At 43.1% G+C, this 20246-nt stretch overlaps 1 protein-coding gene across 3 annotated transcripts in view; it reads right to left on the bottom strand.

Moving 5' to 3' along the window:
- FBXO36 (F-box protein 36) overlaps positions 1-20246 on the bottom strand; it is a 133703-nt gene that overhangs the window by 47471 nt on the left and 65986 nt on the right. For 2 of the 3 annotated variants that reach the window (XM_055109190.2, XM_003821846.5), the window contains exon 3: positions 12138-12310. In XM_055109190.2, the coding sequence (XP_054965165.1) occupies positions 12138-12310 (173 nt within the window). Of the gene's footprint in view, positions 1-4608; positions 4928-12137; positions 12311-20246 lie in introns of those variants that run through there. The other variant, XM_008975312.3, reaches the window with a different exon arrangement.

Here is a 20246-nt window from a genome sequence, read left to right as displayed (position 1 = left end):
CTGAACAGAAAGCAGTCACCACTCCTTCCTTCCATACTTCATGCTCTTCTAAAAGTACTCCAATAAGGGAAGAGAATGAATTACAAATAGAAATGAATAGTACAATAAGGCATAATTGCTTAAGAGCCTTTCTGCATAAACATCAACACAACAGCTATTATATTCACATAATGGTTATTGCTAAACAGCAACACTGAATCATATGATATCTACAGACCCCAAAGCATTTTGATGTTAGAAGGGTCACTCATTATCTTATCTCTCCTTCAACAGTCCTTCAAGGTTTAGTTCCTCTACTCAGATTACAACCTATTCTAAATATAAACAAAGGAAAACTTTAAAAATGTCTTAATATGAAAAACAGATCATTTGACCTTCCTTTAAAAGATCTGAACTCCAGCACCAATGTGGATTACTATCCCATTACTAGCACAGTACGTTTCAGGATATCAATGTGTCTTGTAATAGAGATTATGGGTGAAAACTAACAAGATTTGGGGGGAAAGGAAATAATTCTCAAAAGAGCTAAAATTTCCACTAGTATAACTTCATTTATGACTCATCAAATTTTATACTGAAAATATTTAGTTTTGTTTTATATTATAAGTTCGTGTACAAAATACCCCCATCTATGACTCCTAAAACCTGACGATCTTTTGCTTAGTAGTTGCCAGGTTGCAAAACGAAAGGTTCTATAGTTCTGGCTACTCAGATCCAAAGCCCAGCTAACCATGGATTTAGCCCCCCCTGGTGGTGGTGCATGAATTTTGCATACATAAATTGTCCAGTTGAAGAGAATCTTAGGGCTTATCTATTTAAAACCTCTCCCTTTGCAAACAGGAAAACCAGGGCTGAGAGAAGAGAAGGGAGAAGGATGCTGTTCCAGGTTCATGCTGGGGAGTGGCTGAGCTAAGAACAGAACAGAACCCAGCTCTCCAGCCTCCTGCTTATTTAAACACACCACACTGCCTGCGCAGTGATGCTAGGAGATCTCCTCCCGCAAGCTTCCAGCCTTCTAGAGTCCCCTGAGACATTTGATCTGTACAACCTTAATATCGATTGGTCAAATTCTTGGGCCAGGATGAGCACAGTGGCTCATGCCTGTAATCCCAGCACTCTGCGAGGCCGAGGCGGGTAGATCACTTGAGGTCAGGAGTTTGAGACCAGCCAGACCAACATGGTGAAACCCTGTCTCTACTAAAAATACAAAAATTAGCCAGGGGTGGTGGCAGGCTCCTGTAATCCCAGCACTTTGGGAGGCTGAAGCGGGAGGATTATTTGACATCAGGAATTCGAGAACAGCCTGGTCAACATGGTGAAACTCTGTCTCTACTAAAATACAAAAATTAGCCAGGTATGGTGGCATGTGCCTGTAGTCCCAGCTACTTGGGAGGCTGAGGGAGAATCGCTTGAACCTGGGAGGTAGATTGCAGTAAGCCAAGATTGCTTCACTGCACTCCAGCCTGGGCAACAGAGCGAGACTCTGTAACAAAAAAAAAAGAAAATTGTTGGACCAAACCCTTAGAATCAGGTTGCTGTAAACACAAGAAAACACATTAAGAGCATAAGTGCTGGTTCCACCTCAGATCTACCAAGCCAGATGCTCAGGGGATGGGCCTGGCATCTGTGTTTCCACCTGTGCCCCAGGGGCTTCACCTGCTTGGCCAGACATGGGAATTATGATCATAGAGGGTTTGTAGACATGAGGGAAAAATCTCTCTCTCCACAGCCAACAAGGGACAGAGGAGTGGTTTTCTTCCTGAGTGGTTCTCCCAGTGATTCCTGAGTCACAACCAGGATGAATGTGTTTATATGCCTGTCATGACCGTCTCTTTCCCGGCCTGGGCCTCAGCCTTCCCATCTAGCTGCACTGGCAGTTTCTCCAGACTTACTCTACTGCATTTTGGAGAAAATGGATAGCATCAAGGCCTGGTGCTATCAGGGGCAAGCCACTAGGCCCCCCAGGCAGGTGCCCAAATGGCAGCACACCTTGGTGAACTTGCCTCAGTCCGAGACTGGCCCCACCCTGACAGGTGTGGAGCTCTACTTTCCAGTATGCTGGTTGCTCATCCACAGCTCCAGGCTGCAGGCTGCAGGCTCCAGGCCTTGGTCAACATAGAATCAGAGCAAAGGCAGAAAGCTGGATGATCCTGATTGCTGGTGGCATTAAGTATAACTGGATACTTCCATCCTCAACTGTGGAATAGCACCATGGACTCCCTGAGCTGGGGCCCCTTTCACAGAGTCCCCACACGGTCTGGCTCTTGGGAATGTGTCTTTATGCTTCTAAGGCAGAAGCGATACTACGGAGTCAGGTCCGGCCGTGGGAGCCTTTCTGTCTCATAGAGGTGACCCTGCACACCGCACTCTTAACAGGCTCCATGAAAACAACACCTTGACCATGTGCCTGCAGATCTGCCTGCTACTCCCCAGCCCCTCCCACTTCATTTCCAGCCATATTCTTCCTTTGCTCTGCTCAAGAATGTAAGCTCCTTAAAGGCAGGGACACGTGCATCTTTTCACCTTCAAGTCCCCAGAACCTACCACTGTGTCCGGCCCACAGCAGGGGCTCAGTAATTACATACTGACTGCACACAGCCCTGAAGTGTATCCATATATCACTCGGTCCAGCAGTCGGGTGCCTGAGGGAAACTCCCTGGCCATATGACCTCGGGCACATCAGTTAGACTTGTTGAGTTTTAGCTTCCTTATGAATAGGATGGCCGGGCGCAGTGGCTCATGCCTGTAATCCCAGCACTTTGGGAGGCCAAGGCAGGCAGATCACCTGAGGTAAGAAGTTAGAGACCAGCCTGACCAACATGGCGAAACCTCGCCTCTACTAAAAATACGAAAATTAGCTGGGCATGGTGGCATGCGCCTATAGTCTCAGCTACTTGGGAGGCTGAGGCAGGAGAATTGCTTGAACCCAGGAGGCAGAGGTTACAGTGAGCCAAGATTGTGCCAGCCTAGGCAACAGAGCAAGACTCTGTCTCAAAAAAAAAAAAAACTAAAATAAAATAAAATAGAATAAGGATAATAATAGTATCTACATCTAAAGATTTCTATGAGAACTAAATAAAAAATGTAATTAGAAAACTTAGTGGAATGCTAGACATACAGTAAGTGCTCAATAAATGTTCTTATGGGCTGGGCGTGGTGGCTCACGTCTGTAATCTCAGTACTTTGGAAGGCCGAGGTAGGCAGATCACTTGAGGTCAGGAGTTTGAGATCAGCCTGGCCAAAATGGTGAAACCCCATCTCTACTAAAAATACAAAAATTAGCCAGGTATGGAGGAGGGCACCTGTAATCCCAGCTACTCAGGAGGCTGAGGCAGGAGAATCACTGGAATCTGGGAGGCGGAGGCTGCAATGAACGAAGATTGTGCCACTGCACTCTGACCTGAGTAACAGAGTGAGACTCCATCTCAAATAAATGAATGAATGAATAAATGAATGAATGAATGAATGTTATAGTCTGTGACCCAAGGTACACACTTATTTCCTTTTTTCCATATGCATGGAGGCGCATATTATAGTCGCACTATACTACCTATATCATGCATATTTCAATATATTTCTTTGATTATTTTAAATAGTTACACTTAGCAATTTTTTTCTACAGATAAACATGCAATGCAAATTGTATATAAAGTATGGAGCATCATTTATAAATACAGAGGAGAAACAAAAAATCTGGTTAAATAAATTATCTACGCTGTGTGTGGTGGCTCACACCTGTAATCCCAACACTTTGGAAGGCCGAGGCAGGAGGACTGCTTGAGCCCAAGAGTTTGAGATCAGCTAAGGCAAGATAGCAAGACCCAGTCTCTACAAAAAAACACAAAAATTAGCCGGGTGTCGTGGTGTGCACCTGTAGTCCCAGCCATTTGAGAGGCTGAGGTGGGAGGATTGCTTGAGCCCAGGAAGTGAAGGCTGCAGTGAGCTGTGTTTGTGCCACCACACTCCTGCCTGGGTGACACAGCAAGATGACCCTGTCTCAGGAAAATAAATAAATAAATAATCTGTCCATGTGCTGATATCCTATGGCAATTTTTTAAATGGAGGAAGATTGATAGGTACTGATGTTTTATTTTATTTTTGAGATGGAGTTCCACTCTTATTGCCAAGACTGGAGTGCAATGGCTCAATCTCGGCTCACTGCAAACTCTGCCTTCCGGGTTCAAGCGATTCTCCTGCCTCAGCCTCCCAAGTAGCTGGGATTACAGGTGTGTGCCACCATGCCCAGCTAATTTTGTATTTTTAGTAGAGATGAGGTTTCACCATGTTGGTCAGACTGGTCTCAAACTCCTCACCTCAAGTGATCCACCTACCTCGGCCTCCCAAAGTGCTGGGATTACAGGTGTGAGCCACCATGCGTGGCCAGTATTGATATTTTAAAAGTGTCTAAAATATGTTGTGAAGTAGAAAAAAAAACAGATGGAGAACAATATATAATATGTTACCACATGCTTTTTAGAAGGGTGTGTGTACCGGTGTATGTACTTGCACATCTCACACACATATGGTTCTACATGTGTAGAATATCTCTGGAAGGACATACAAAACACAGTTAATATGGTTGCCACTAGAGATGAGAATCAGAGAATGGGAGGGGCAATAACTTTTTAGTTTATATACAAGGATACATAATTTTTAAACATTTCCAATCTGACCATTGCAATGGATGTCAACTTTCTTTTTCAAAAATATAAACAAAATTGATATGGAAGCATTCAACCACCATTTTCTGGGAGGTAACTCTGGGCTAGACACTCTGTTAAGGTGGGTATATGAAGTTAGGTGACACAATCCTTGCCCTTGAGCTTGGCAGGGAGACAAGTCAAGGGGGTGGGGCAAGCAAACACAAAAGCCAATCAAGGGGCATCTGGGAGATCCAGGTGGTGGATGAGTCAGGAGGAGAATATTCCTGGAAAAGAGAGCAGTGTTAAGCAAAGGCAAAAGGCACAGTAGAGCACAGCACACAGAGAGCTGCAAGGAGCTGACCTGGCTGGGGCAGAGGGTGGCAGGAGGCAGGGCGGCGAAGGCCCCGTGGCTGTGCTGGCTACGACTGTGGACCTCATTCTGAAAATGACAGGAAGCCATTAAAGGCCAGTGAGCAGGACAATGGCATGACCAGAGTACAATGTAAAATGGCCACCCTGAGCTCACATGGACAAGCAATCATTGAAGCAATTAAGGGGTTCCCAGGAGAAAACCCACCAGAGTCCTGGAAGCAGAGATGAGTCAAGAAGCAGAAGACTTGGTTGGGCATGGGTGGCTCGTGCCTGTAATCTCAGCACTTTGGGAAGCCAAGGCAGGCGATTACCTGAGTTCAAGAGTTCAAGACTAGCCTAGCCAACATGGCGAAACCCTGTCTCTACTAAAAATACTAAAAATTAGCCGGGTGTGGTGGCACATGCTTGTAGTCCCAGCTACTTGGGAGGCTGAGGCAGGAGAATCAGTTGAACCTGGGAGGTGGAGGTTGCAGTGAGTTGAGATCACACCACTGTACTCCAGCCTGGGCAACACAGCAAGACTCCGTGTCAAAAAAAAAAAAAGAAGAAGAACACCTGAAACAGGTCCTTTTGATACAACAAACACAAGGTTGTTGTGAATGGGCCAGAGATATTTTGCAGGCATGGACCGAGGGGAAAATGAAAGAGGAGCTGTAGGCTGACATTAGACTAACACCTCTCAGAATTTTGGGTTATCCTAAGACCAGTGAATTTTTTAAAAGGCAGAACAAAATAAAATGATAATAAAGAACCAAAATAAGGTTGCTGCTGACTTTCACATTTTGTCAAATAAGAACAATTTTTAAAGTGATCATGTATTATTGCCACCACTTCATAAAAAAAAGAACTTTTTTTTTTTTTTTTTTTTTTTAAGACGGAGTCTTGCTCTGTAGCCCGGGGTAAAGTGCAGTGGCCCGATCTCGGGTCACTGCAATCTCCGCCTCCTGGGTTCAAGCGATTCTCTTGCCTCAACCTGAGTAGCTGGGACTATAGGCGCACGCCACCACACCTGGCTAATTTTTTGTATTTTTAGTAGAGACGGGGGTTTCATCATGTTGGCCAGGATGGTTTTGATCTCCTGACCTCGTGATCCACCCGCCTCGGCCTCCCAAAGGTGTGAGCCACTGTGCCCAGCCAAGAAGGAATATTTCAACCCTCCCCAAAATAGGAAAGATCTAACGTCCACTGAAAGACGGTCATTTAAATGAAACAAGTTTAGCTTTATCAAAAACTTTATATCATCCTTATTATTCTCATTTCATCATGGATTATGAAGTCACTAATGCTGCTGGTTTGCTGAGCATTAACTGCTATGTAAACCATTTTTGAAGAAGAGAGATTGGATAAGGATAGTTTTTGTTTTTTGAAGGATGAAACTGATTTGAGAAAAAAATTAATGCCGGGCATGGTGGCGCACGCCTGTAATCCCAACACTTTGGGAGGCTGAAGCAGGAGGATTGCTTCAGCCCCAAAATTCAAGACCAACCAGCACAAGATGGCAAAACCCCGTCTCTACAAAAAATACAAAAATTAGCTGGGTATGGTGGCGCAGGCCTGTAGTCCCAGCTACCCAGGAGGCTGAGGTGGAAGGATCACTTGAGTCCAGGGGGTGGAGGTTGCAGTGAGCTGTAATCATGCCATTGCACTCCAGCCTGTGTAACAAAGCAAGACCCTGTCTCAAAAAGGAAAAAAAAAATTAATGTACGGGGGGTAAAAAACAGAGAAAGATTTAATTACTAAATGCAGTGTAGTAAGCTAGATTGGACATAAAACAGCAAAAGGACATTATTGAAAAAACTAATGAAATTCTAATAACATCTGTATTTTAGTTAATAGTGTTGTACCAATATTAATTGCCTAGTTTTTATAAATGTACCATGGTTATGTAAGATGTCAACATGGGGGAAGCTGGGTAATTAAAAGTTAAAAAAAAAATAACAATAGGCCGAGCAGTGGCTCATGCCTGTAATCCCAGCACTTTGGGAAGCTGAGGCAGGCTGATCACTTGAGGTCAGGAGTTCGAGACCAGCCTGGCCAACGTGGTAAAACCCCGTCTCTACCAAAAATACAGAAATAAAATAAAATAAAATAAAATTAGCCAGGTGTGGTGGCTTGCACTTGTAATTCCAGCTACTCAGGAGGCTGACACATGAGAATCGCTTGAACCTGGGAGGCGGAGATTGCAGTTAGCAGAGATCATGCCACTGCACTCCAGCCTGGGTGATGGAGTGACTTTGTCTCTTAAAAAAACAATAATAATAACAACAACAAACAGAAGAGAAAGGAAATAAGTGAAATTCCCAGGAGTAGGCCCTGGAACCAGGTGTCAGGTAGCACTGATCTTGAGCAGGAGAGGAGCAACTCCCTCCCTGAGGTAAGAGGAAGGAGCTGGACTGGACACAAATAATTTGGTAATAAACTTGTCCCCCGGAATTTGAAAAGGAAGCCTTTTTTTCATTAATAAAGTAGTTAAATGAAAATAACTTATAAGGTTGGGCATGGTGGCTCATGCCTGTAATCCCAGCACTTTGGGAGGCCGAGGCAGGTGGATCACCTGAGGTCAGGAGTCCAAAACCAGCCTGGCCAACATGGCGAAACCCCGTGTCTACTAAAAATACAAAAATTAGCCAGGCGCAGTGGTGGGTGCCTGTAATCCCAGCTACTCGGGAGGCTGAGGCAGCAGAATTGCTTGAACCCAGGAGGCAGAGGTTGCAGTGAGCCAAGATGGTGCCATTGCATTCCAGCCTGGGCAACAGAGCAAGACTCTGTCTCAAAAGAAAAAAAAAGAAAAAAGAAAAAGAAAATAACTTATAAATGAAGTGTGTAACAGGTAAATGGAACAGAGATAACACTTAGATTGACAACAGAAATAAGTGGTTTTCCTTCTTTCCCTGTGTGCAAATAAGAAAAAAAGTGGTTGGCCGGGTGCAGTGGCTCACGCCTGTAATCTCAACACTTTGGGAGGCTGAGGTAGGTGGATCACTTGAGGCCAGGAGTTCAAGACCAACCTGGCCAACATGGTGAAACCCAGTCTCTACTGAAAATGCAAAAATTAGCCAGGCATGGTGGCAACACCTGTAGTCCCACCCAGCTACTCAGGAGGCTGAGGCAGGAGAATCCCTTGAACCCAGGAGGTGGAGGTTGCATGAGCTGAGATCTCGCCACTGAACTCCAGCCTGGGTGACCGAGCGAGACTCTGATTCAAAAAAAAAAAAAAAAAAAAGTGGTTAATGTTATGTGGGGAGAATAAAAGCAGCAGCCCTGAGTCATGTTCCATCTTCTAATAATTCTGGTCTGTAAAGATGCTCAGGGCTGAAATCAGCAACCTAGAGAAGCCCTACTTCAGAGCACTGGCTAAATTATGGAGAATGTTTTCAAGACTGCACTGAAATAATAGCAGGACACTGAGAGTGAAAGTAATAGTGGAAGTGAGTAAAACTTGGAGAGAAGGCAGCCGCTCAGCGTGAGAAATAACTACCAGAAGCCACTCACTTGCTGCTGTTCCCTATCAAATCCTTCCATTTACTTGCAGGAGCAGAAATTTACTGAAAGTAAATGGAAGGATTTGATAGAAAATCAAATCCAGGCCCTGCAACAGCGCAGAAACTTTTACTAGATCCCCACTAGCATATTTTATTTACGTAGAATTCTCTTTTCATTTAAAATGTGAATAATCAGCTTCTTCTTCTTTTTTTTTTTCTTGAGACAGTCTCACTCTGTTGTCCAGGCTGCAATGCAGTGGTGTGATCTTGGCTCACTGCAACCTCCGCATCCTGAGTTCAAGCAGCAATCCTGCCTCAGCCTCCCAGCTACCTGGGATTACAGGCCTGTGCCACCAGGCCCGGCTAATTTTTGTATTTTTAGTTGAGATGTGGTTTCCCCATGTTGGCCAGGCTGGTCTCAAACTCCTGACCTGAGGTGATCCACCTGCCTCGGCCTCCCAAAGTGCTGGGATTACAGGTGTGAGCCACCATGCCCGGCCCTAATAATCAGCTTCTTATCAGCACCAAGCACAAAATTTCAACTTTAGGATACTTATTTAATGGCAAAAATATATACAATAATACTTGTTTTCAGCTTTCTATTTTTAGGGAGGAAAATCAAGTAAAAAATATATTTTGGGGAGCTAAATGATGAGAACTTATGAATACAAAGAAGGAAACAATAGATACTGGTGTCTACTTGAGGGTGGAGGGCGGGAGGAAGAGGAGGAGCAGAAAACATAACTATTGGGTATTGGGTTTAATAATTAACCTGGGTGATTAAATAATCTGTACAAAAAAACCCTGTGACATGAGTTTACCTGTGTAACAAACCTTCACATGTATGCCCGAACCCAAAATATAAGTTAAAAAATACATATATATACATATATATATTTGGACAGGAAGGTGGCTCACACCTGTAATCTCAGCACTTTGGGAGGCTGAGGTGGGAGGATCATTTGAGCCCAGGAGTTCAAGAGCAACCTGGGCAACACAATGAAATCCCACCTCTCTTTTAAAAATTAAATACGTGTGTGTGTGTATATATACGCATACGTATATATACACACATATATATACACACATATATATATACACACACACACTCTCAAAAGGAATATATTAAGTACTATAATACAGATTATATTACTTAAGGCTGGGCGCGGTGGCTCACACCTGTAATCCCAGCACTTTGGGAGGCCGAGGTGGGTGGATCACCTGAGGTCAGGAGTTTGAGATCAGCCTGGCCAACATGGGGAAACCCCGTCTGTACTAAAAATATAAAAATTAGCTGGGCATGATGGTGGGTGCCTGTAATCCCAGTTACTCGGGAAGCTGAGGCACAAGAATCACTTGAACCCAATAGGCGGAGGCTGCAGTCAGCTGAGATCATGCCATTGCACTCTGGCCTGGGCGACAGAGCAAGACTCTGTCTCAAAAAAAAAAAAAAAAATTACATTACTTAAAATTATTTTTGGCCGGGCACGGTGGTTCACGCTTGTAATCCCAGCACTTTGGGAGGCTGAGGCGGGTGGATCACGACATCAGGAGATCGAGACCATCCTGGCTAACACGGTGAAACCCCGTCTCTACTAAAAATACAAAAAATTAGCCGGGTGTGGTGGCGGGCACCTGTAGTCCTAGCTACTCGGGAGGCTGAGGCAGGACAATGGCGTGAACCTGGGAGGCGGAGCTTGTAGTGAGCCGAGATTGCGCCACTGCACTTCAGCCTGGGCGACAGAGCAAGACTCGGTCTCAAAAAAAAAAAAAAAAATTATGTTTTTTGAGACAGGGTTTTGTTCTGTTGTCCAGGCTGGGGTGCAGTGGTGTGAACACAACTCACTGTAACCTCAACCTCCTGGGCTCAAGTGATCCTCCTATTCAGCCTCCAAAGTAACTGGGACTCCAGGGGCATGCCATGACACTCAGAAATTTTTTTTTTTTTTCTGAGGCGGAGTTTCACTCTTGTTGCCCAGGCTGGAGTGCAATGGCATGATCTTGGCTCACCACAACCTCCGCCTCCCGGGTTCGAGCGATTCTCCTGCCTCAGCCTCCCTAGTAGCTGGGATTACAGGCATGTGCTACCACGCTTGGCTAATTTTGTATTTTTAGTAGAGACAGGTTTTTTCCATGCTGGTCAGGCTGGTCTCGAACTCCCGACCTCAGGTGATCCAACCGCCTCAGCCTCCCAAAGTGCTGGGATTACAGGCATGAGCCACCGCGCCCGGCCATAACACTCAGCTAATTTTTAAAAAATGTAGAGATGGAATCTCCCTATTTTGCCCAAGTTGATCTCAAATTCCTAGGCTCAACCAATCCTCCCTCCTCAGCCTCCCAAAGTGCTGGAATTACAGTCATGAGCCACTGTGCCTGAATTAAAATTAATTTTTAAAATCAAGACATTTTATTGCATTATTGGGAAAAAATGTTGGCTTTTTAGATAATAAGATTATGATTTGAATCATCTTGGAAAATGTTGTATGTTCTTTTATAAATGGACATTGCCCCAATACATTACAGCTAAATACCGAGCTAGTCAGGGTTCCTCAGTTGCAAGCAACAGATTCCCATTCTGATTTACTTAAGCCAAAAAGAGATTTAATGGAAAATTAGTATGTGTGTGATTGTGGGGTAGCATTGGGGGTTCTGGAGTTGAAGGAACAACAGAAGGGTTAGGGACCAAGGTATCTTCCAGGATCCAGGGAGTACAACTGACAAAGGTCACACTGAAGCCTTGACAATGGCTGAAATCAGACTAACTGTGCTTCCTGCTCTTGGGTCATTCTGCTGAGGATTTCAAGCAGTGAGACAATGCATCTTGTCAGCTTCGGGCAAGGAAGAAAATGGGACACTGCAATGGACAGCCCACTGAAACACACATATTGGGAGACAGGCAATGCAGCAAAGGCTATTACTAGAAGAAATGGAAACGGATGTCAGGTTGTCCTCCTTGCCCTATTCTCTCTTTTTTTTTTTTTTTTTTGAGTCGGAGTCTCGCTCTGTCACCCAGGCTGGAGTTCAGTGGCAAGATCTTGGCTCACTGCAACCTCCACCTCCCGGGTTCAAGTGATTCTCCTGCCTCAGCCTCCTGAGTAGCTGGGATTACAAGCACCTGCCACCATGCCCAGCTGATTTTTGTATTTTTAGTAGAGATGGGGTTTCCCCATGTTGGCCAGGCTGGTCTCAAACTCCTGACCTCAGGTGATCCACCCACCTCGGCCTCCCTAAGTGCCCTATTCTCTTACGCCACTATGCTTCTGCTTGGTTGTTCCTTGACTTGGAATGCCCCCCAACCCAGATCACCTGTCTTCACCAACTTCACCCTCAAAAGCTAGATGAAGTAACCTGCTTTTGTGAAGCCAGGCAGAGAAAATCACTTTGCACTATCTTTGTACCTTGCATACACATCCCTTGTTGAACTGATCACGCTGTATTATAATTATTTGCATTTACATGAATCTCTACTATAATACTGTAAGTTCTTTGAGGGGAGGAATGTCATTTCATCTCTGCTGCTTGTGCACCTAAGACAGTGTCCATCACAAAGTTAGTACTCAACAAATGATTGCTATGTTAAAAATTTTTTTTAGAAAGCATATGGAAAATTCTACATAGACATAAAATTATTGACCGTTACCTTTGCAAATCTGTGTGATGTTTGACAAAGCCTGGCAATATCTTCAAGATCCAGATAAGAAATGATATTCAGGAGCAAATCGTCTGAGAGCCGTTCAAGGAAGTCAAATTTACCTTTGCACAAATTGATAACATAGTCTAATATTCTTGCACCAAATATTAACGCAGTTTGACCTGTAATTCAAAGAAGCCAACATGGTTATCATATACAGTCACATAAAAATTATAATAACAATCAGTGAAATACAAGCTTCAGGGCATTTTTCCCCTGGGAGTGACGTTAGATGATGCTAAGTCATTCCTACTTTCACCGAGCTGCCTTTGGGACTAACTGAATGCATTTTTGAGGCATCTGTTTCCAATTTCTGTCCCTGCCCTGAGATCAGAATCTTTTAGGGACACTCACTGTTTAACACAGTGATTTCTGCATCCCCTTGATCTCATCAGCACCAAACTCCAGTCTATACCACTAACTTAACTGGTCTTGGCATTACCATTGTACTCACGGCCCCTCTGAGCAGGCAGCTATGTGGAGGAAAAAGATGCTGGTCCACGTGGCTTTTCTGCCAGCCCTGCTACTGTCCATTGGTCTAAAACACATTGTCTCCTAATTTTAGCTGACATTTGATCTCTTATTTAACTTATTTTTTTTTTTTTTAGATGGGGTCGCCCAGGCTGGAGTGCAGTGGTGCAATCGCAGCTCACTGCAGCCTCGACCTCCCAGGCTCAAGCAATCCTCCCATTTCAACCTCCCAAGTAGCTGGGACTACTGGTGTGTGCCACCATGCCTGGCTATTTTTTTTAATTTTTTTTTAGAGATGGAGTCTTATTATGTTGCCCAGGCTGGTCTAGAACTCCTGGGCTCAAGCAATCCTCCCACCTCGGCCTCCCAAAGTGCTGGGATTCCAGGCATGAGACACCACACCCAGCCTGTTATTTTTATACATTGTGTCTACACCAAACTTTCTTCCTTCTTTACCATCTCCTTTCATCCCTAACTTCATTTGATAGGAAAAAAAAAAAAAAAAAAAAGGAAAAGGGCTGGGCACGGAGGCTCACCCCTATAATCCCAGCACTTTGGGCAGCCAAGGCAGGCGGATCACCTGAGGTTGGGAGTTCGAGACCTGCCTGACCAACATGGAGAAACCCTGTCTCTAATAAAAATACAAAATTAGCCAGGCGTGGTGGCACATGCCTGTAATCCCAACTACTCGGGAGGCTGAGGCAGGACAATTGCTCGAACCCGGGAGGCGGAGGTTGCGGTGAGCTGAGATCATGCCATTGCACTCCAACCTGTGCAACAAGAGCGAAATTCTGTCCAAAAAAAAAAAAAAAAAAGAAAGAAAGAAAGAGAAAGAAAGAAAGGAAGGAAAGAAAGAGAAAAAATACAAAGAGGCAAAGAGAAAAACATGAATATTTCATAATAATTATTATGATAATTTTTTTGTAGAGACAGGGTCTCACTATGTTGCTCAGGCTGGATGCTACATAGTATTTTAACTTTTGCCTAATATTTTTTGTACCTGTTCACTTATTTTCAAATTAGGAAATAGTTCATAAAGAATCAACCAATCAATGGCCTATCTAACTATGTTTGACGTAGGAAAAAAGGATTTCCCCCCAGTTCTCTGAATAAACAAGAAATGAAAACTTGTTTGGAAGGATAGATGTTTAAATGTAAACAGTGGTTAAATGTGGTGACTTTTATTTTCTTCCTTTTGCCTATCTGTATTTTCTGATCTTTGTACAATAAACCCATATTACCAGTGTAATTTTTTTAAATATTGGAAAAAAAGACTACCTCTTTTTTTTGTTTTGTTTTGTTTTTGAGACAGAGTCTTGCTCTGTCACCCAGGCTGGAGTGCAGTGGCACAATCTCAGCTCACTGCAACCTCTGCCCCCTGGGTTCAAGCAACTCTCCTGCCTCAGCCTCCTGAGTAGCTGGGATTACAGGCACCCACCACCATGCCTGGCTAATTTTTGTATTTTTAGTAGAGATGGGGTTTCACCATATTGGTCAGGCTGGTCTCGAACTCCTGACCTGGTGATCCACCCACCTCAGCCTCCTAAAGTGCTGCGATTACAGGCATTAGCCACCATGCCCGGCCAAGACTACCTCCTTTTAAGAGAGAGGAAAACAGGGTGATGGTGGGGTATGCATATAGATCACAGGGGCCCCAAAACTGGGGGCTTTGTCAGTTTCTCTTCTCCCCTTCTGACTCTGAAAGCTCCACTATGGAGTCTTTCCACAAATGGCTCTTAGAAGAGAAAGAGTGCACTCTCTTAGATTCAATGTCCAATATTTGGCGACCACCTTCCCTATTCAACCTGAACCATTCCTTCTGGAGCAAGTAGGACAGAGCTGTCAAGGGCAATAGGCTCCCTGCAGAAGCAGGCGGAACTGTGATCCTAGAAGTTGGGCTCTCTGATTTCAGAATGGATGTAAGGTGTGGGCTGTGTTTATGTAAAAGCCCAATTGTGCCAGCTTAGAAGAGTAGCTATATAAGATTTCTCTCCCAAACAGGTTAGCCTACATTAAGGCATTAATACAGAAATAGAAAATAGAGGCATTAAGGATTTAAGTTGCTTCTGAATTCCAAGTGCTTCCCATTCAAAGCCCCTCTAAAGTACAAGGGTCTTCTTGGGGGGTGCGGAATAGCCCTTTCAAAAACTCAGCATTAAAGAGTAGGTATTGTGAAGATCCTCTGCCCACCAGCAGAAGAAGAAGAAAAAGCAGTGCTTATTTAAAGCCCTTGACATAATTGAAGATAATTTTTGAATACTTTAAAATGACAAGAAAACGTGTTCAAAGCATGCTCAAATATACTTTAGAAAGTCTCCACCAATAAAGTATTTAAAGTGTAAAAGTTGGCCGGGTGCAGTGGCTCACGCCTGTAATCCCAGCACTTTGGGAGTCCGAGGAGGGTGGATCACGAGGTCAGGAGATCGAGACCATCCTGGCTAACACAGTGAATCCCTGTCCCTACTAAAAATACAAAAAAAAAAATTAGCCGGGCGTGGTGGTGGGCGCCTGCAGTCCCAGCTACTCAGGAGGCTGAGGCGGGAGAATGGCGGAGGTTGCAATGAGCTGAGATCGTGCCACTGCACTGCAGCCTGAGTGACAGAGCCAGACTCCATCCCTGCCAAAAATAAATAAATAAATAAATAAGTGTAAAAGTTTTAGGACATGTACAACTAGGTATGAAATGTGATGGTTTAAAAGTGTAGGTGGTTAGAGTATTTTGAAAAAATACTCTTGCTTTTTTGGTATTTTTTAATGTTACTAACATATATTTCTTTTGAAATAAAAAAAAGTATATTAAAACAAACTCCATTTTGCAACATAAAATCACTGCCTGCCTGTTGGATTATGTGGCAGTCAGTCTCCAAGACAGTTTCAGTGACTGTCTTTTCCTAAACTTACACCCCCGCATATTTCCATCCCACCCTGAATAGGGCTGCCCTATTAACAAAGAGGATATTGCAGAAATGATATTCAAAGGGTAGGTCATCATAAAGGCTTCTGCTTTGCTCTTCGATCACTCACTCTGCAAGAAGCCAATGGCCATGTCCTGACAAGTTCTTTTGAAGTCTTATAGTGGCTGCCCTTAGAGACAATAAATGACCTATTCAGATCTTAGTTAATCTCGTTAGGATTGGGAGGGTCTGGAAGAAAAAGATCTAGCTCTGTTAATAGAGATTCTTTACAGATACAAATTTTCCCCCACAAAGAACAGCTTTGCAGGGCCATTTCAAAATATGGCAAATCAACATGTTTTGGGGAAAAATATGTTGATTTTCTTCTTTGTCTCATAATGTTATGCCAGAGTCAGGTTGGAAAGTACATAATGATATATAGGGTTAAATAAAACCCATCTGATGAGACTATGATTTGTAGGGCATGACTCCCCAGACCCCTCAGATAGGAATTTGAGCAAGATAAAAAATCAGAGTTTAGTCCTCACTTAGCAGCACTATGGAGAGGTCCATGAGACAAGAAATTGAAACCTCCTGCCAACAACCACCAGTGATTTGTCAGCCATGTGTATAAGCCATCCTTGAATGGGATCCTCCAGCCCCAATCAAGCCTTCTTCAGATGACTGAGGTGCCATCCAATCCCATGCAAGTCTCCTAATCAGAACCACTCAGTTAAGTTGCTCCCAAATTTCTGGTCCACTGGAACTGTTTGAGATAATAAACATTTATTACAGTTTTAAGTCATTACGTTTTGGGATAATCTGTTACACAGCAATAGATGATAAAGACTTGGGTACCTGCAAGAGATGTGCTGCCACAGTGGAACCTAAAATGTAAGAGTGGCTTTGATATTGAAAAGTCCATAAAAATGTGAATGAGTGTGAGGAGAGGGTTGGTGAAAGCCTGAAGAGCCAAGAAGAAACCATTAGTAGAAGTCTAATGGACTCTGAGGTTTTAAAGATGAAGATAAAAGATTAAGTGAGGGCCAGGTGCGGTCGCTCATGCCTGTAATCCCAGCACTTTGGGAGGCCAAGGCAGGCAGATCACTTGGGGTCAGGAGTTCGAGACCAGCCTGGTCAACATGGTGAAACCCCATCTCTACTGAAAATACAAAAATCAGCTGGGCATGGAGGCGGGCACCTGTAATCCCAGTTACTTACAAGGCTGAGGCATGATAATTGCTTGAACCCGGGAGGCAGAGGGTGCAGTAGCCAAGACTGCACCACTGCACTCCAGCCTGGACAACAGAGTAAGACTCCATCTCAAAAAAAAAAAAAAGATTAAATGAGAAAAAAATGCAACTTATGGGTTGTGCCATTTAGCTAAGGAAATGTCCAAGCAGAGCAGGAACATACTGCCTGATTTCTTCTTGATGCTTAAAGTAAAAGATGAGAGAAAAGAGACAAGGTAAAGGAAGGTCTCTTAAAAAGGACACAGGATTTACTGCTTTTGAACATTCTCTGCCTCTTCAGCTGTCAAACAAGCTAAAATTAAGAAGTGACGCTCAGGCAAAGATCAAATCTAGGACAATGGAAGAAAAACATGGTATAAAGAAGAAATTGGAGGTGGGGAAAGGTGGCTACAAGATGCTCTGTCAAAAACCATTCAGTCAAACCTTAGGGTTTTCATGAAGCTTAACGGTGTTGTCACTCAAGAGTCAAGAGCAGAAACCCAATGTAGAGAAGTGCTTATCTCAAAGAAATATATAAGTGTGGTTTTCTCTAATGCAGTAGACCCCAATAAGAATTATGGAAAACCCATGATATTTTTAAGAGAATTATATTGGTAAAAACACTGCCATCCAGCCTGAACTGAAAGGGTCACACGCAGTACAAAAGGAGAAGACTTTGGACCCTCAACCAGCAAGGTAGCTTTCATTCTATGGCTTCTTCTCTTGGCTTGTGCAGGGCTGCCATTTCACTGTGTGCTCACATGACTTCTTCTTTGTGAGCTTAAGGAGACAGGGAGTGAGCCTCTGGTCTGACTTCTAACAAGAACACCAATTCTATCAGATTAGGGCCCCAACTTAAAGACCTTATTTAACCTTAATTACTTCCTTAGAGGCCTCCATGTCCAAATATAGTACATTGGGAGTCAGGGGTTCGACATATGAATTTGAAGGGGGACACATTCAGTTCATAATCCTGGGAAACATTTGGAAATTTTAAACACATTTCTGAATAATTAAGGAGTCAAAGAAGATATTAGGCCAGGCACAGTAGCTCATGCCTGTAATCCCAGCACTTTGGGAGGCCAAGGTGGGCCGATTACTTAAGGTCATGAGTTCTAGACCAGCCTGGCCAAGATGGTGAAACCCCATGTCTATTAAAAATACAAAAATTAGCTAGGCATGGTGGTGCTCGCCTGCAATCCCAGCTGCTAGGGAGGCTGAGGTGGAAGAATTGCTTTGAGGTGGAGGTTGCAGTGAGCCTAGATTGCACCACTGCACTCCAGCCTGGGTGACAGAGTGAGACTCCCATCTTGGGGCAGGGGAGGGGAAAAAAAAGAAAGAAAACCCAAGAGACTGTGACCAGTAAATAAAATGAATTCACTGATTAATTAAGAAAAGGAAAGCTTAACTAAAGTTTCAGGTCTATACTGCTTTACAGATTAGCTTTATAAACTCTCAAAGAATTATATACCAATCCATATGGTATACAATTTGTTCCAAAGAATAGAAATAGAAGAACTCCCCAGCTCAAATTAGGAAGTTGTGCAAATCAGCAATGATGGTAGGCAAAAGGAAAACTGTATGCTAAACTTTACTTAGGAACATATGTGGTAAAAATTCTAAACAAAACATTAGGAAATTGAGTTCACCAACATATTAAAAAAGTAAACAAATTTTGACCAGTAGGATTAATCCTGGAATGATCCAAGGATGTTATAACTTTGGTAAATATCTTACAGAATTTGCCATATTAACGTATTTTTTTAGATAACCATCTCAAAAGTATAGAAAATTATTTCATATAAATATTTCTAACATCTATTATAAATGAAAACTCCTAGAAAGCTAGTAATAAAAGGGAACATCCTTAACCTGATAACCTGATATATAGAAGTTACCAAAACCCAATAACAGTAACAATAATAATGAATGGTACAAATATGGGTTGGTATCATCTTCAATATTTGCCAGGTACTGCTCTAATATGTATATATATAAAGTGTGTGTGTTATATATATTATACAATATATATAAGATATATCATATATATATAATATAATTTACCCTCACAATGACCCTATTGGATGGGTACTATTATTATTCCCCTCTTATAGAGGAAAAAAAGGAGTTCTGGAATATGGAGAGAACTTAAGAGAGAGAGAGAAACTAGGAAATGAGGAACAGAAAGGATAAGTGGCTGTTCAGGATCACACAATGAGAAAGTGGCAGAACTAGGATTGAACCCAGGGAGTTTGCTCTACAATGCACCCTCCAATCATGATGGTATATAACCTCTAATGTCAGAAATAAGACCAGAATGCCCACTATCACCATCTCTATTCAGCGTTGTTTTAGAGGTCACAGAAAGAACAAAACAAGGAAAATATAAAAATACATCATGAGCCGGGTGCGGTGGCTCACGCCTGTAATCCCAACACTTTGGGAGGCCGAGGCGGGTGGATCACGAGGTCAGAAGTTCAAGACCAGCCTGGCCAAGATGGTGAAACCCTGTCTCTACTAAAAATACAAAAAAAAAAAAAAAAAAAAAAAAAATTAGCCAGGCGTGGTGGTGGGTGCCTGTAATCCCAGCTACTCTGGAGTCTGAGGCAGAGAACTGCTTGAAGCCGGGAGGCAGAGGTTGCAGTGAGCTGAGATCACATCACTGCACTCCAGCCTTGGCTAGAAAGCGAGACTCCGAAACAAACAACAAACAAAATATATCATGGCCGGGCGTGGTGGCTCACGCCTGTAATCCCAGCACTTTGGGAGGCTGAGGCGGGCAGATCACCTGAGGTCGGGAGTTCAAGATCAGCCTGACCAACATGGAGAAACCCTGTCTCTACTAAAAATACAAAATTAGCCAGGCACGGTGGCACATGCCTGTAATCCCAGCTACTCAGGAGGCTGAGGCAGGAGAATCACTTGAAGCTGGCAGGGAGAGGTTGCAGTGAGCCAAAATTGTGCCATTGCATTCCAGCCTAGGCAACAAGAGCTAAACTCCATCTCAAAAAAATAAATAAATAAAAATAAAAATACATCATGATCAGAAAGAAAAACTGCCATTACCACAAAATGATCTGAATGTCAACATACAAAAGTTGACAAAAGTCAAGAAATCCTACTGAAAAAAGATCAGTATCATTTCTTTATATACCAGTAACGATTAACTCAAAATTATAACTTAGTAAGCATTTATCTTTTGGCCAGCAATCTCACACTGAAATGATCTGTGCACACAGTTATTCATTTTGGCATTATCTGTGATACGAAAAGATTGGAAACAACCCAATTTTTATCATTAGAATTTTGATGCCTACATATAAAGAAATATTATATGCAGATAAAGCATATATATGATATGTATATAGTATATGCTTTAGTATAAAGCATATATATACTCTATTAAAGCATAAATACTATGCAGTAAAAAAAAAAAAAAAAAAAAAAACAGGCCAGCGTGG

Source organism: Pan paniscus, chromosome 13, assembly GCF_029289425.2.
Source record: "Pan paniscus chromosome 13, NHGRI_mPanPan1-v2.0_pri, whole genome shotgun sequence".
NCBI classification, from domain to species: Eukaryota; Metazoa; Chordata; class Mammalia; order Primates; family Hominidae; genus Pan; species Pan paniscus.
Note: the sequence above shows the minus strand (reverse complement) of the source record. Positions and strands in the feature narration are given on the sequence as shown.